A 15,952-nucleotide genomic window follows, 5' to 3' on the forward strand; every position below is an offset into this window, starting at 1 on the left:
TATATTCTATCAACATGGCGGGGGGGGTATAGAAATGTTTATTATTCGTTATTAATGAGTGAACTTTATTATGATAAATATACTGCTATGTATATTACATAATATATTACATAATGTTTGTTTTTTTAGATGATGATGAACAGTGCAGAAGCTCCGTGTATTGTCCTTATGTGAAAACTAGACAATGCACAGTAATAACGCCGAAGAGCTGCGTCTGTGTACAGTAGCCCAAATCTTCCTTCTGTTCCAGGCGGCGTTGTGTCTTGTGCTGGATGGAGCTTGACTGCCCTCGTGTGTCCCTCGGAACGGCAATTTCCCCAGAAGCGGTATTCTGGGTAAGAAATCTGACATGATATTACTATTAATCTTCTTTTTTAACCCGTTCAGGATAATTATTGTTGGAATGTAATAATGTATGATACATTACCTTAATCTTTGAAATTTCAATTAACATTAGAAATACATTTCTATTCTCATCGCTGCTCCTATGTAACTTAATGCGTTCCGTAGGTGGCCTCATCTATTTCACTGGAGAAGATCCAGAACTAGGGAAGAAGATTACAGCGTTAATATTATATTAGAAAAGAATGTGTGTACTTTGATGGTGATGAATATACTGCTATGTACATGATAAAATGTGAATGTATTATTATTGTTTAAACTATGTTGGCGTGCGCACACACACACACACACACACACACACACACACACACACACACACAGTGAAATCGGAGCAGCGAGCCATAAGATCCGTTATGATGGCGCGGTCAGAGTTCTATTCAATTCAATTTTATTTGTATAGCGCGTTTTACAATAGACATTGTCTCAAAGCAGCTTCACAGAAATATCAACACGGTATACAGATATTAAAGGTGTGAATTTATCCCAACTGAGCTAGCCACTGAGTGGCGACGAAAAACTCCCTAAGATGTTTTAAGAGGAAGAAACCTTGAGAGGAACCCGACTCAGAAGGGAACCCATCCTCATCTGGGTAACAACAGATAGTGTGAAAAAGTTCATTATGGATTTATAGGGAGTCTGTTTGGCCTTAGGAGCAGCCGTAATCCCAGCAGTCTGGAATTGGAGTAATGAGAGCTCCATCCAGAGGCAGGACATCCGAAACGGATCAGACAGGTCCGGAGAGCAGAGAGGATCAGGATCTCTAGTATCTCCATAAAATCATGTGTGACTCGGCCGAAGGAGAGAGGAGAGAAAAGATTATTAGGACTGTGCTTAGCGTAACAGAAAGTCTAGTCAGGGTAGCCTTGAGTAAACAAATACGTTTTCAGCCTAGACTTAAACACTGAGACTGTGTCTGAGTCCCAAACACTAAGTGGAAGACTGTTCCATAACTGTGGGGCTCTATAAGAGAAAGCTCTTCCCCCTGCTGTAGCCTTCACTATTCGAGGTACCGTCAAATAGCCTGCATCTTTTGATCCAAGTAGGCGTGGCGGATCATATAAAACCAAAAGGTCGCTTAGATATTGTGGCGCAAGACCGTTTAGTGCTTTATAGGTTAATAATAGTATTTTATAATCAGTGTGAGATTTTACTGGGAGCCAATGCAGTGTGGATAAGATCGGGGTGATGTGGTCGTATCTTCTGGTTCTAGTTAGGACTCTAGCAGCTGCATTCTGGACTAACTGGAGCTTATTTATATTCCTACTGGAACATCCAGACAGTAAGGCATTACAGTAATCTAGTCTAGAGGTGACGAAAGCATGAACTAGTATTTCTGCATCATGTAGTGACAATATGTTTCTTATCTTAGAAATATTTCTGAGATGAAAGAAAGCTATCCTAGTAATATTATCTACATGAACATCAAATGATAGACTGGAGTCAATAATCACTCCAAGGTGTTTTACTGCTGCACATGATGAAACAAAGTCCATCCGGAGTAACCATGTGATCAGAAAGATTACTTCTAGCTACACGTGGGCCTAATGCAAGTACTTCTGTCTTATCAGAATTAAGTAAAAGGAAGTTAATAAGCATCCAACGTCTAATGTCCTTTACACAATCCTCAACTTTACTGAGCTGCTGTCTGTCCTCTGGCTTCGCTGAAACATACAGCTGTGTATCATCAGAATAACAGTGGAAGATAATTCCATGCTTACGAATAATTTGACCTAGAGGTAGCATATATAAAGTAAAGAGCAGTGGGCCTAAAACAGAACCTTGTGGAACACCAAATTTAACCTCGGTATGTGTGGAGAAGTCTCCATTTACATCTACGAACTGATAACGATCGGTCAGATAAGACCTGAGCCAGGAGAGGACTGTTCCCTTAATGCCAACAACATTTTCTAATCTATCAAGGAGAATAGTGTGATCTATAGTATCAAAAGCTGCACTAAGGTCGAGTAACACAAGCAGCGAGACACAACCCTGATCAGAGGTCAGTAGAAGGTCATTTACTACTTTAACTAATGCTGTCTCTGTGCTATGATGAGGTCTAAATCCTGACTGATACATTTCATGAATGTTGTTCCTATGTAAGTACGAGCATAGCTGCTGTGTACAACCTTTTCTAAAATCTTAGAGATGAAGGGGAGATTTGATATTGGTCTATAGCTGGACAGTTGAGAGGGGTCAAGGTCAGGTTTTTTAATCAGGGGTTTAATAACTGCTAATTTAAGTGATTTAGGTACAGAGCCAGTGCTAAGGGAAGAGTTGATTATATTTAAAAGTGGTTCAATTACTCCTGGACAAATCTGTTTAAACAAACATGTAGGCACAGTATCTATGCAAGTTGATGAATTTGCTGAAGAGATTAATGAAGCTAGTTCGGTCTCTCTAAGAAGAGTAAAACATTCTAAACATTGATCTGATATTGCTATATTATCGTCTACAGGGTTAGTTCTAATACTGTCTGGTTTTAATTTAATAGCCTGAATTTCACATCTAATATTTTCAACCTTATCAATGAAAAATTTCATGAAATCTTCACTGCTATGTATTGATTGTGTTTCTTTCTGTAGTGGTTTTATTCCTAGTTAATTTTGCTGTGTTGAATAGAAAACTAGAATTGTTTTTGTTATCTCCTATTAAGGTGGAGAGACTTTTCTATATTTCAGTAGGCTCACCTTCCATGCTGTTTGAAATATCACCAGTTTGGTTTGACGCCGTTTACGTTCTAATTGTCGAGTGGTCTGTTTTAAGGTTCGCGTTTGATCGTTTTACCATGGTGTTCGTTTTTTTCTGTCTAATTAATTTTCTTTTGAGTGGAGCCACTCTATCTAGCGTGTAGCGGAGTGTTGACTCCAAGCTTTCAGTCGCCTGATCGAGTTCTATCGGATCAGACGGTGATCCAAATCTAATTGATGTCTCTACGAGGTTGTTTATGAAGCTCGGTGCAGTAGCTGATGTGAAAGTTCTAGAACTAACCTGATGGTATGTTTGACGGTTGTTCCCTTTATGACGCCGCAAATCTCAAGGTTTTTAAACGTTGTGGTGTCTGAGCAGGCCTGTATTCATTTGAACGGAGTTGTATTTAAATCTTTGGTCTATCTAACCTTTTCCTTTTGTTTGTTTATCTAACGTGTTTAAGAATGGACATTGAAATAATGTCTCCAGATACATGTACAGCTGTTTTGTGACTGTAAATTTGTACATGGAAAGGTGTTTTTTTTTTTTTTTATAAACATGTCAAGTGATGAAAGTATGTTCTTTAAAAACAAGATATTAATAATAATAATAATAATAATAATAATAATAAGCTATTGTTAAATAGTTCAGAAGCTCCGTGCATCGTCCTTGATGTGTGAAAATGATACACTTTATAGTAATAACGCTGATGAGCTGCGTCAGTGTAAAATAGCCCAAACCTACCTTCAGTTTCAGGCGGCGTTGTGTGTTGTGCTGGATGGAGCTTGACTGCCCTCGTGTGTCCAACCTCGGGAACGGCAGTTTCCCAGCAGCGGTATTCTGTCATAAGAGTACATTTGTAGTTAGGCCCGAGTGGGGTAAGAAATATTACATGGTTTATATTACTGTGTCCCCTTTTTAACCCGTTCATGATCATTATTGTATACATTACAAAGATAAAGGTAATGTTCTTCCCTATTTGTGGATATTCTCGAAGTGAAATAGATGAGGCCACCTAGGGAACACTAAGTTATCTAGGAGCAGTGATGAGAATGACATGTCTAGTAACATTAGAAATACATTAATAATGTTATTATAATAGAAATCAAGGTGTGTACTTTAACATTATAAAATTTACATAGCAGTACATTCATAATCATCACCATGACGTATGATTGTGTTTTAAATGTGTTGTGTTGGTGTGCTGTCCGCATACCGTCTGTCTGGCCGGCACGCACACACATATAGTGAGATCGGAGCAGCGTCCCGAGTTCTAGAACTATCCTGATGGTATGATTGATGATTTCCCCCTTTATGACGCCGCGAGTTTTCAAATGTTGTGATGTCTGAGCAGGCCTCTGTATTCATTTGAACAGAGTTGTATTGAATCAATCATCGGTGTATCTAACCTTTGCATTTGGTTTGTTTCTTTGTTTGTGTACCTAGCATGTTTAAGAATGGACATTGTCACAAAGCAGCTGTACAGATATCTGGATATATACTTTCCATGTAAAAGAAAAGAAAAGAAAAAAAACCTTTCCATGTCAAGTGATAAGGGTATGTTCTTTAAAAATGAGATAATGATTTGTATGCAATTCAGAAGACCATCATGCAGAGGATTGTGGCCTTCTGAAATGCTGGCAGTGTGGCCACAAATCGAAAGAATGCACCAACACCGCCTCCTGCACTGTGTGCAGAGCTGGGTCACACTTTTTTCCTGCCCAAGATCATACGCTAACAGTTTTAAGAGAAACATTAGTCAAGAATCATCGGTTTTGCCAGGACAATCCCAAAAAAGAAATAAAGATGAAGAGCAGGATACTGAAAAAACTGAAGGATCAACCACCATCGACAACAAAGATAAGCCAGACACTGTGGAATCCACAGTAAATTCAAAACAGGATCATGGGAAATAAGTAAACTCTTTGTTCGACAGTGAAGACAGTGTTTCGGCGGACAGTGACAGCGAGTCGGGAACATCAGATGAAGATGACACCCCTTCTGATGGAGCATCTGGGAGTAACTTCAGCGAGGATTCCCTAACTCCTGCTGGAAGACCCAACACATCACCCATACAAGCGAGGAATAGGCAGGGTGGAAAGAATGGAGAAGGAATGTGTCATATGTATGCCCGATTTAAAATATTATGTCGTTTTCAGATTTAACTGTTGCTCCATGCAATGTTGGATGTATACAGGCAAAAATGAATAGAGTTAAAAAGTTGAAATACCACCTACTGTAATCGAGACCAAGATGGAGAGCTCCTCTTGCAATCTAGCTGGTTGAATGTGGAAAACCTTCGTTCATCAGCTTACCAAACCGGAAAAAGTTTGAGCTTTGTTCTAACAGTGAACGTGCTCTGATTGTCTTTTTAGAGCTATTTAATACCAATGAAGACAGATGGAAAGACTTTTGTCCCCCATCAATATGGACATCAAGACGATTGTCATCACATTTTGGACCGGCCGAATTATGGATGAAGAAGATGAACTTCATATTAAATGTTACCGAGACATTTTAAAACCCGTCGAAAAACCAGTAGATCAATTTGGTCTTTGGTACGGAGTCCATCAGTATCAAGTTAAATTACGAAAAAATGTAAATGGCCAATATGTTAACATTCCAAACAGCATCTCTCTAGGCCCGTATAATGGGCAGATTATTAACCGAGGACAAGTCGCTAGATGTTTTATTAGCCAGTCTGAAGATCATCATGCAAAAAATTGAGACCTTACTAAATGCTGGCAATGTGGCCAATTGGGACATCGAAGGAATGTACAAACGTCTCTTTGTGCACTTTATGTGGAGCCTCGGGACATCATTTCTTTTCTTTCCCGAACTCCTACACTAAGCGGTTTAAATCAAATATTCGTGAGAATCCTTCTGATCTACCGAATCAAGAAGTTAACGTCACCGAGCAGGAAGCAGAAACACAGAAAAATATCCAAAGTGAAGAAATTGTTACGTTCGTCATTGGACAGGAGAGCACCGAGAATACGGAGTTTACATTACACCCGGAACAAGACGACGTGGAAAAAGTGGATAATTCCAGTGACGAGGAGAGCAGCTACACAGACAGCGACACGTAGACAACTGATGAAGATACCGGCTCCGAAGGAGCTTTAGGAGATGCATTCAGTGAGGACTCCCTTGCAACGCATGTGAAGATGAACACTTTTACTCAAGCAACAACGGAAAATCATGGAGGACTTAAAAGATAAGAAAAAGTCGAGAGACACTTTTACCCTTATTACAACCCCCTTTTCGGAACCGACGGGAACTAGGCCTACTTCTCCGATTGAACAGGATTTAAAGCATCCGAGATTTCTGAGATTTTAACAGAGGTGTTCTTATCACACGTCATAAAAGACAATCTTAGCATCCGTTCATTTTAATCGTAGGAGAAAACTGGTTAATTTTGAGCTTTTTTCCGCTATTATCGTCTTCCTGGTTTAAAATCTCGTCGTATGCCTGTGACGTGGTAATGTACTATAGTACTTTGATGAGACGTAGGTGTCTCAGTTATTCATGAGCCTGTATGTTCTTATCCTATGAGAAGATGCGGTCTTAATTACTCATGATAGCACGTGGTGCTTTCCTACAGCTGTAGTAGATGAGAGAAGCGTTCTAATGGGTCGGAGGTGTTTGTTTCAGTGGTGTAAGAGTTCGAGTGTGTTTTCTCGGGAGAGCTATCAGAATTGGAGAAAGGTGGACTTCGGACTTGCTCATTTAAGCAGCTTGCGTCTACACAATGATGTGGTACTCGGTCCCGAGGACTTCTCCATCCCTTCAAATGAGGTACATGTGTAATTTTTAACCGACAGTTTTACTTGCCTTTTGAGGTAATTAAACTGCTTAAAGCTCCACGGGCCGTCACGTGCAAAACTATGCAGTGAGAGGCCGGGTTGAAGGGAAGAGCCTTCACCTTTTATTCGTGAAAAGCTTGAGCCTATTAGCTAGCTACCATTCCGACATTTCTCTCATCAATGCTGCCTCCAGTTTTGATTTATGTTTTCCTCCATAGTCTCGCCAGGGGCTAATGGTTCAAATAGATAGGGCAGAGGACCTGCACTGCTATCTACTGTGTCTCCATTTAGCCATGGGGATTCAGGAGGAGAGAAGTCCTCTGCCTCATCTGCAAACTTTTTGTCACTACCCACCTTTATTGCGAGTGTTCTGAAGGCTCGCCCCCTCTTCCACTCCTGCCTTTCCCTGCAACGCCCACTCCCCCTCCCTTCTTTACGCAGCCATCCACAGCCATTTAAGCTGCATCTTTCAAAAACATTGAGAGGCAAGAGGGAGGTTTCATGACCCTTTAAAGAAGAGACGACAGGATTCAACATCACCAGATTTGGACAGTACCGTCATAAGTACAATGAACCGAGGTAAGAAGAAATCGAAAACCTGACTTATGTGGACATATGACTTTAATATTTTAACATCTCCTGGTTTCCTCAAAGTTAACTGTCGCTACTTGTAATGTTCAGTCGATATCCAACGGATATAAAAAACTAAATATATTAAGTCAAGAATATTTAGATATTTTATGTCTCCAAGAAACTAGACTAATTCGTATGAGGATGTTGATAGTACAAAAATATGGTCTAAAGGTTCGTCTGTGTTCTCAATCGGAGAAAGTAAGGCCGATGGAATAGCGATTTTATTTTTTAATAGTAAATTTAAATTCATTAGAATATGTGAAGTAATTCCAGGAAGATTAGCCTTTGAAGACGTTTATTATTGTGACAGAAAGATTACAATAATGTCAATACAGCACAAGATATGGTTAGGAAAATTCTGCTAGGTAACAGAAGAGCAAGATGAATAGATAGAATAGTGACTGAAGCATGTAAAATTAGGAGGGAGGGTACTTTCCTAAAATCCATGATGATTGAACATCAACTTAATAATGTGTTTATGACTTTATTCCTAAAAAGAAAGGATTTTACAAGATGAGATTCTATCTGTAAAACCAGAATAGACCGTTTATGTAAATAATAACTTTGAAGTGAAGCACTACGCAACAAAATTATTAGTGGATTCTGATCACCTAACTGTTATTTGTGGGGTTAGTTTTAAAAGGTGAAGAGAGAGTGAACTATTGGAAATTAAACACACAGATCCTGAAAAGTTCTACTGTGGTATCAGAACTAAAAGAAGAAATAACTAGAATTAAAACTTTGGACATATTTGCTAATCATAATTGTGAGTTATGGGAAGTTTTAAAAAGTCAAGTTAAGAAATGTTTTAAATAGAAAAGTTATCTTTTTAGTAAAAGAATAAAAAAACCCCTGAAAAATACAATACGATAATGATGCAATACATAAAATTAAAGCTCAAAAGCCCAAGAAGACGAGAATGAAGAGAATGTTTAGGTAAATTAAAAAAATAATAATAAAAATAAAAAAGGTAACATCATAATAATTTTTTATTAAATATACAGGTTATTAATATGGAAGAGTCTTTAAATCACACTAAAGTAATTTGTTTAATAAAAGAAAAGAAGGCATTCTCATCGAGGCAATAAGAGCAGAAGATGGGGTTATAATCCAAAAACCTGAAGAAATAAGGAAAACTGTTCACAACCTTTGTCTAAATATGTATAAACCAATAGAAATTGACGATGGTCTCTTGAGAACGTTCATAAATTATGAATATGATATAGATGTGATCCCTACTAAAATTCAAGAGAGTGAAGTGATATCTGCCATTAAACAACTAAATCTAAAAACATCACAGGGAAAGGTGGCCTCTCGTCTGAATTTTATCATACATGTTCTCTAGTAGGGATGTCACGCGAACCGATACTTCGGTAACAAGTCAGTACCAACATTTTTAAAAGGTCACGGTACTTGTTTTTCTGCAGTAGTGTAGGTACATAATGAATGTACGGAGGTTGCAATTCTTCCGGAACTGAACGGGGAAATACGCATAAGTGTTTTAGTCGGTCCACAAGTGGTAAAGAAGAAAAACGCCAACAAGCACACGGGAAAAACTACAGAAGTTTAGCTCCGCCCCGACTCATTGAGAGGAAAAGAGAGGAAAGCTCATTGAGAGGAAAGGTAGAATCGGGTGCCGGCGTGCAGCCGATGCTATTGTTCATTTCAAACAAAGCGAGGAAACACCTGGACTTCGGCGAAGCGCCTGAAAGACTATTACGTTTGTTTGAGGCAGCTGCATTGTGGTCGTGAAACCAGCTAACGTTATGCTCCATGTAATGTTAGTGATATTCAATTCAATTTTATTTGTATAGCGCTTTTTACAACAGACATTGTCTCAAAGCAGCTTTACAGAAATATCAACACGGTATACCGATATTAAAGGTGTGAATTTATCCCAACTGAGCAAGCCACTGAGTGGCGACGGTGGCGAGGAAAAACTCCCTAAGATGTTTTAAGAGGAAGAAATCTTGAGAGGAACCCGACTCAGAAGGGAACCCATCCTCATCTGGGTAACAACAGTTAGTGTGAAAAAGAAAAAGTGGTGTATCTGAATGGGTCGAGTTTAGTAGGTTGTATGAACTCGTCACGGTACTTCATGCATGCCTCACGGAGCAAAACGACATCGTTCTTGCCGTACATGGCGAGCTCTTTTTTTAAATCAAAAACCTTACCCGACACCATAACATACCACTCATCAAACAGAGCCCTCTCTTTGTCAGACATTGTCTCATAGCTGTAGAAATGCTTGTCAGGGTATGGGCCTACGTAGTCTTCATTTTCTATTCTATTGAACAGGTGTGGAAAATGACCTCTCTCAGCACAGGTTAGATTTAACGCGGCAGATGTCACGGACAGATGCATAGGGATAAAAGAGTAGCTATCGATGAAACGTTGCTTGAATGTCTTATCATACATTAAGATGATCCGACAGCCTTGCATAGTAATTTGGAGTGTTAGCCCTGCTTTTGCAAAATATTCCAATAGTATAAAATTGTCAAACCCTGAAGCGTTGTGTGCAACCCATGTGTAATTCTGATAATGAGGCTGTCTAAACTTTTTAACAAGTTGATCTATACAGTCTATACCAGCGGCTGTGAACTCTTCCCCTTTAAATGTAATGGCGCATACGAAATTCGCTACGTGTTTACCGTCCGTGTGTTGTGTCTCAAAATCATAATAAATGTATTTGTCACTAGGTGGTTCCATTTTTATCGGTTGTATGAAACATTAGTCACTCCGTCATTAACCAATTCAGCTTTACAATGGATACAGTTTTCTGCAGGGCACACGTGTTTTTGTGGTGTGGCGCCGTTGACGTGATATCGCCCACTACATTTCTGACAGTATTTAGTGACATCACACTGAGCGTACTGTTGTCCTGTTTGCGTCTGTTTATGCGCGTTGTAACAGTAGGCTGATCTGCAGTACCGCAAACAATCGTGACATTGCCTCGTTTTGCCAACGTATTTATGACGATCAGGTGCATTACATACATCGCAAACGTATTTACACCCGTGGTCTCTGCGGCTAGTAAAACCATGATAGCAGTATTCGCACACGTATGGTGTACCGATGAATGCTTTTAGGTTCTTAATCAAGAAATAATGTTCGTTGTGTAGATACAAGAACACGGTCTTATTATGAGGCTCGTCATTGTTCGTAAAGTGTTCCAACAGACCAGAACATGTCCTATGGAATACTACTATTTTAACATATAACAACCGTTCAAACCGTGTGATGTCATTAAACCCTATCCTTTGTTGTACCGAATACCCTGCAGTTTTCTGTAGAGACGCGGCTAACAACTCAAGTTCACTACATGGCGTATGCGGTTGTAGAAAATGGGACAGACAGATCGCAAAACACAGATTGTTAGATACGTTGTTGGGACAGAACAGATTCATTCTGTTTCTGGCAATCACCTCGTTATGAGCTAAATCACGTATCTTTCGATAAGCACCACCGTGTTTACCGCGAGCTATAGACACGTTCAGATCTAGACATTCATCAGCCCGTACGTCAGAATTACTTTGCATAATGTTCTCAAGTTGTTGTGTTGATATGTGCAAATCGTAATCGTTGTCAGGTGACAAGACAGCATTAATGTCAGAGGGTAGACTAGGGCCTCTCAAGGTAATGTTGATTAAACCCCCATCGCCGGCCAGCAGTCTGGAAAACGACACTATTTCAGACATGATATCATGCAGAAATATAGCGTACGCTGCCAGGTCTGGAGCGGTTATCACACGCATGTTTATACGACGCCGTATCTCCAATCCATTAAATCTGCGTCTCGGTACCACCGTATAACCACCAACAGACCCACCCTCTCTTACGATAGACTCAATAGCGGCTTCGGATAACCCAAAATTTGGCTCCGAAGGATTAAACGATTGACTGTCTGACCCCCACCCCACCTGCTGTGAATTTGAATCGCTGTCTAACAACGAATTAGGCAGTGGTTCTGTTTGAACCTCAGCCATTGATCTAACAATGTTTAACAAGTCCAACAAAGTATCAGTTGTAGACTGCTGTCTATTCAGATCCTCCATTGTCCGAATTAAACCCTGTAACGTCTCTGTATTGCCACGCTGTTCAAAAGTACACAGACCATCGTCGTCGCATCTTCTAAATTTAATTGCTGCTCCCAGATTACACGAGTTTTCACCACACCGCTTTGACATTTTTACAGATTTTTTTGGAATGGAAACAAAAACTATTTTAAAAAAAATAATAAATAAATAAATAAATAAATAAATAAAATCACACACAGTAAAACAGATACGAACCAGCAAATAAACACACACACACAAACACACACACAAACACACACACAGGGATATAAAATACTTATTGTACAACTCACCCAAGTTTCTTGTTTTAAACCAGCTGTACAAGCTGTTTTAACAATTCCGTCGTCAGGTGTTGACTGTGATCAACGCGACAAATCTCCCCAGCAAGAAGCTTCCGGGTTGCTATGATTTGTTTATGTGTGATGGTATGGTTTTGTGACGTTTCCACAACACTTTGATTATAGAGAAGAATCAGCATCTTTATAATGTCCAGACGCTCGGTGATGCTGGCAAAAGTCTTTTCAAATCCAGCAATACGATCTTCGATGGCCTTGAACCCGGTTCGTATCACCTCCGCCGAGTCTCTGTTATTGTCTATAACAGTAGCCTCGCGACCAAATGCTTCTTGGTTTGAAGGCAGACTGTCTCCAGGAACCGGGGTAAATACACAAGCGTCCCACGAATCAAACAGCTCCTGATTCCAGTTCAAACAAGAGTCTATAGCGCGCGGTTCATTCACAGCTGACTCTTGGAAAAAAAAAAACAAAAAAAACATTGCTTAGGATACCGGCACTATGAATGAAACACTCTTTTTTAAAAAAAAAAAAAATAAATAAAAAATAGATCTTGGGGAGATCTTGATCGTTTACGTTTAGACGTTGCGACACCCGCGCTGTGGACCTGAGCAACTGTTTTACGCTTGGCCTTTCCAGAGCTCGTTGGTATACCGCGTTCAGTGGAAACCGCAGCACTATTTTTGAACTCGGGTGCAGCGATCTTGTTTACAAGATTTGACAAGCCTTGAACAGTAAACAAACGAACACAATACATAACAAAACATCTTAAACCGCTTTTAAACATAGATAAATATCTCATTATTACAGATCTTACCCAGCACGGGGTTTTCCAACCTGACTCGCGGGACTTCTGTGTTCGCCCCTTTGTGTAAAATAAAGTAAAATCATTAAACACATACACAATACATAGGATCGAACACTTATAAAGAATAACAACGCACGTACCGCTTGCCTTGTTCAGAAACTTGATTTCGTCTACGATGTCTGGGATAGACACAATATCATCATCACCTGTAGCGTTAGATACCTGTTTTATCCACCACAATAAACCCATAAATTCGTTTATAAATAAAAACATTCTTAACTATGTGTAATAATAATAATAATAATAATAATAATAATAATAAATAATAAAATAAAACAAAACACTTACTGCCATTAACACCCCCACAGACACTCATTATCATAAACAATCTGTAGGATCACACCACGACCCCCCTGCTCATAAAAAAACTCTTGGTCAGGAAGAAACAAAGGGCCATAAATGAAGCACTCCTAGAGAAACGCAGGCCTGACAAGGACGAGGCCATAAATTAGCCCTCTAGTTCTACCGCCATGATTGACATTTTGACAGAACGTACTGGCTACGATGAAAACACGTGTATGGGTGTGTTTAGAGAGAGAGAGAGAGAGAGAGGCGTGTCTGAAAACATGTATGGTGGGCGGGGTTTAGCGAGAGTGAGGTGTCTCAGTTTAACTTCATTACTGCTTAACACAGCGACTGGAAGACATCTCTGAAAAAAACTATCTTCTAGTTTAGACATTACGGCGATTCTTTTAACCAGCACTTTAACATTTTTACCTCGTAAGGATCTTTGTTTAGAAGTCGTGTAATATGCGCGATTCTTTTTAAACAGCTCTTTTAACCATTTTTACCTCCTAAAAGTTTTGTGTTTAGAATGTATGTAATTTTAAACAGATTCTTTTTTTTAAAAAAAGACGCTTTAACTCCTAAACTTTTTATTCAAAGGTAAACCGGGATCCCTAAAAACATAATCAACAATTGTTTTCATTTATTTCACAAAACAAATATTCTACTCATATATGTACACATTCAAACATCATGCTTTTCTAACAATGTGTTTACACAAACGAAATAACGCCACACAGGAACACAAACACATCCCCACATTAAAAACATTATTTCTTTTCAGACGTATTTCACCCCACCAAAAAACAAACTCATTAACAAAAACACCTTTTGTTGGGAGGGGGGCTATCCCCCCCACACACACACACCTCTCCACAACACCCCCAGACACAAAGGAGCCAGATCGACCAGCTGATACACTCCATAGGGTTACCCCCCTCACCACCCCTACAGACCTGCCAGTCAGGGAAGCACAGAGGGTCATAAATTATCAAACACACTACTTTGATTGACAGTTTGACAGAAAGTGTATGATATAACTACTCACAAAGGGTTCTTTTAAATCAGTGCAGCGGTGGTGGGATTTTGCCAAAACGCAAATTAAACAGCTGTGTCAACAGTATACCTCCAATGTCACGAGAGACACAACTCTACGCATGAAATCCTTGGAGGACGAAATAATGGCGCTTCAAGAGTTCATGAAAAACACAGGACGGCAGGTATGCATAGAAAATTTAAGAACAAAAAAGAGTTTATTGACTAAATTGCTAGACGTTACTGCACAAGGAGCTCTGGTCAGGTCACAGTTTCAGAATGTGGAGTGTATGGATACACCGTCGAAATTCTTTTTTAATTTGGAAAAAAGAATGGTCAGAATAAGATGATACATGGCCTGTTTTCTGATGAAGGGACACTTTTAGGGGACCATAGAGAAATTCGAAAGAGAGCAGTCGGTTTCTACAAGGAACTGTACAAGTGTGAAATCTCCGATGATGAGGCCCATGATAACGTCTTCTTGAAGGATCTCCCTCAGGTGTCAAAGGAAACACATGCAGACCTCGGAGGGGGTTGACCCTAGAGGAACTGCTACGAGCCCTCCAGGGTATGGAGAGTGGCAAGGCACCAGGGATCGATGGTCTACCGGCTGACTTTTATAAGTCTTTTTGGCCTGAAATGGGTGCAGACCTACTGGAGGTACTGGGTGACAGTTTAGTCACGGGGCGGCTGCCACTCAGTTGTCGCAGAGCAGTATTGACTCTGTTGCCCAAAAAAGGAGATCTACACGACATAAGATCATGGAGACCTGTTTCAGTTCTCTGTGTGGAATACCGACTGCTCTCTAAGGTATTGGCAAACCGACTTAGTATAGTCATGGAAGAGGTGATCCATCCGGACCAGACCTACTGTGTGCCGGGTCGAGTCATTCACGACAACGTTTCGTTCATTAGGGATGTTGTAGAGGTCGGAAGGATTTTTAATTTGGATTGTGGTTTGGTTTTAATTGACCAGGAAAAGGCTTGCGACAGGGTTGAGCATACCTACTTATGGAACGTTTTGACTGCTTTTGGTTTAGTATTAGCAAGCAAGCGGTGTTATTAGTTGTTTTCTTTTTTGCTGCGGGGAGCTGTTGATCTCGTGGCGGAGTGTAGGGATGGCGGCTCACCTGAGCGGTGGAGCCCGGCCTCTCTCACTCCATCACGGGGTGCGGTGTGAGGTGAGCTCTGAGGTCTCGGTGGAGCAGGTGTTAATGGCGGTAGGGGAGTTTATTAGATGCAAAAACATTGTGGCGGCATCGAGAATGAACAAGAATGAACAAGGTCCTTCGAATGTGGGAACATTGGGCAGAAAAAGTTTGCGTGTCCACATAAAAAACAAGATTACCAAGCGTAACAAGTTCCATCACCTGATTTCTTTAGCTTTTGATACTCACTGCACTTACTCCTAAGGTCAGATCAGGTTAACGTTCTTTGCTTCCCCATGAGGCGCAATAAGTTTACAGACTATGAAAGTAACACTGGCTTGATCCAAGACAGTGAAAAATAGTCAAGTGCACATAGCAAGCTTTGTTTCATGCTTTGTGTCGATGATCAGCTCACTGTATTGGGACAAAAAAAAAAAAATCTGCAGATCGCATATTTAAGCCAAACACATCCAATTTCTATCTACATCTTATCGATCACCACACATCCATGAAGACTTTCCTGTACATCACAGATTGGGTTTTTGACTTTTCAGTCACAAAACATCCAGACTGATTGATTAATACTAGCTAATTTATTGTGATTGCTCATATAAATAGAGGTCACATTATTTTCTAGACAAACTATTTACTGTTAGCTGCTGATTCTATTGCCTATATCCACAAACATTTGAAAGCAGCAAAACTTTTTATTTGGGATT

At 39.9% G+C, this 15,952-nt stretch overlaps 1 protein-coding gene across 12 annotated transcripts in view; it reads right to left on the bottom strand.

The window, feature by feature from the left end:
* Window positions 1-344: 344 nt before the first annotated feature.
* The window catches only part of LOC128604861 (E3 ubiquitin-protein ligase UBR2-like), a 257,322-nt gene continuing 241,714 nt past the window's right edge, over window positions 345-15,952 (bottom strand). Inside the window, exons 1-7 of one of the 12 annotated variants that reach the window (XM_053619957.1) lie at window positions 13,055-15,590; window positions 12,847-12,912; window positions 12,716-12,763; window positions 12,475-12,624; window positions 11,899-12,352; window positions 3,835-3,930; window positions 348-545 (exon numbers count right to left, since the gene is read on the bottom strand). In XM_053619957.1, coding sequence (XP_053475932.1) covers window positions 11,913-12,352; window positions 12,475-12,624; window positions 12,716-12,763; window positions 12,847-12,912; window positions 13,055-13,088 — 738 coding nt within the window. In that variant the 5' untranslated portion in view covers window positions 13,089-15,590 and the 3' untranslated portion in view covers window positions 348-545; window positions 3,835-3,930; window positions 11,899-11,912. Of the gene's footprint in view, window positions 546-3,820; window positions 3,931-7,680; window positions 12,353-12,474; window positions 15,648-15,952 lie in introns of those variants that run through there. The other 11 variants (XM_053619950.1, XM_053619956.1, XM_053619953.1 and 8 more) reach the window with 11 other exon arrangements.

The sequence above is a fragment of the Ictalurus furcatus genome, unplaced genomic scaffold (assembly GCF_023375685.1).
Source record: "Ictalurus furcatus strain D&B unplaced genomic scaffold, Billie_1.0 scf4, whole genome shotgun sequence".
Lineage (NCBI taxonomy): Eukaryota > Metazoa > Chordata > Actinopteri > Siluriformes > Ictaluridae > Ictalurus > Ictalurus furcatus.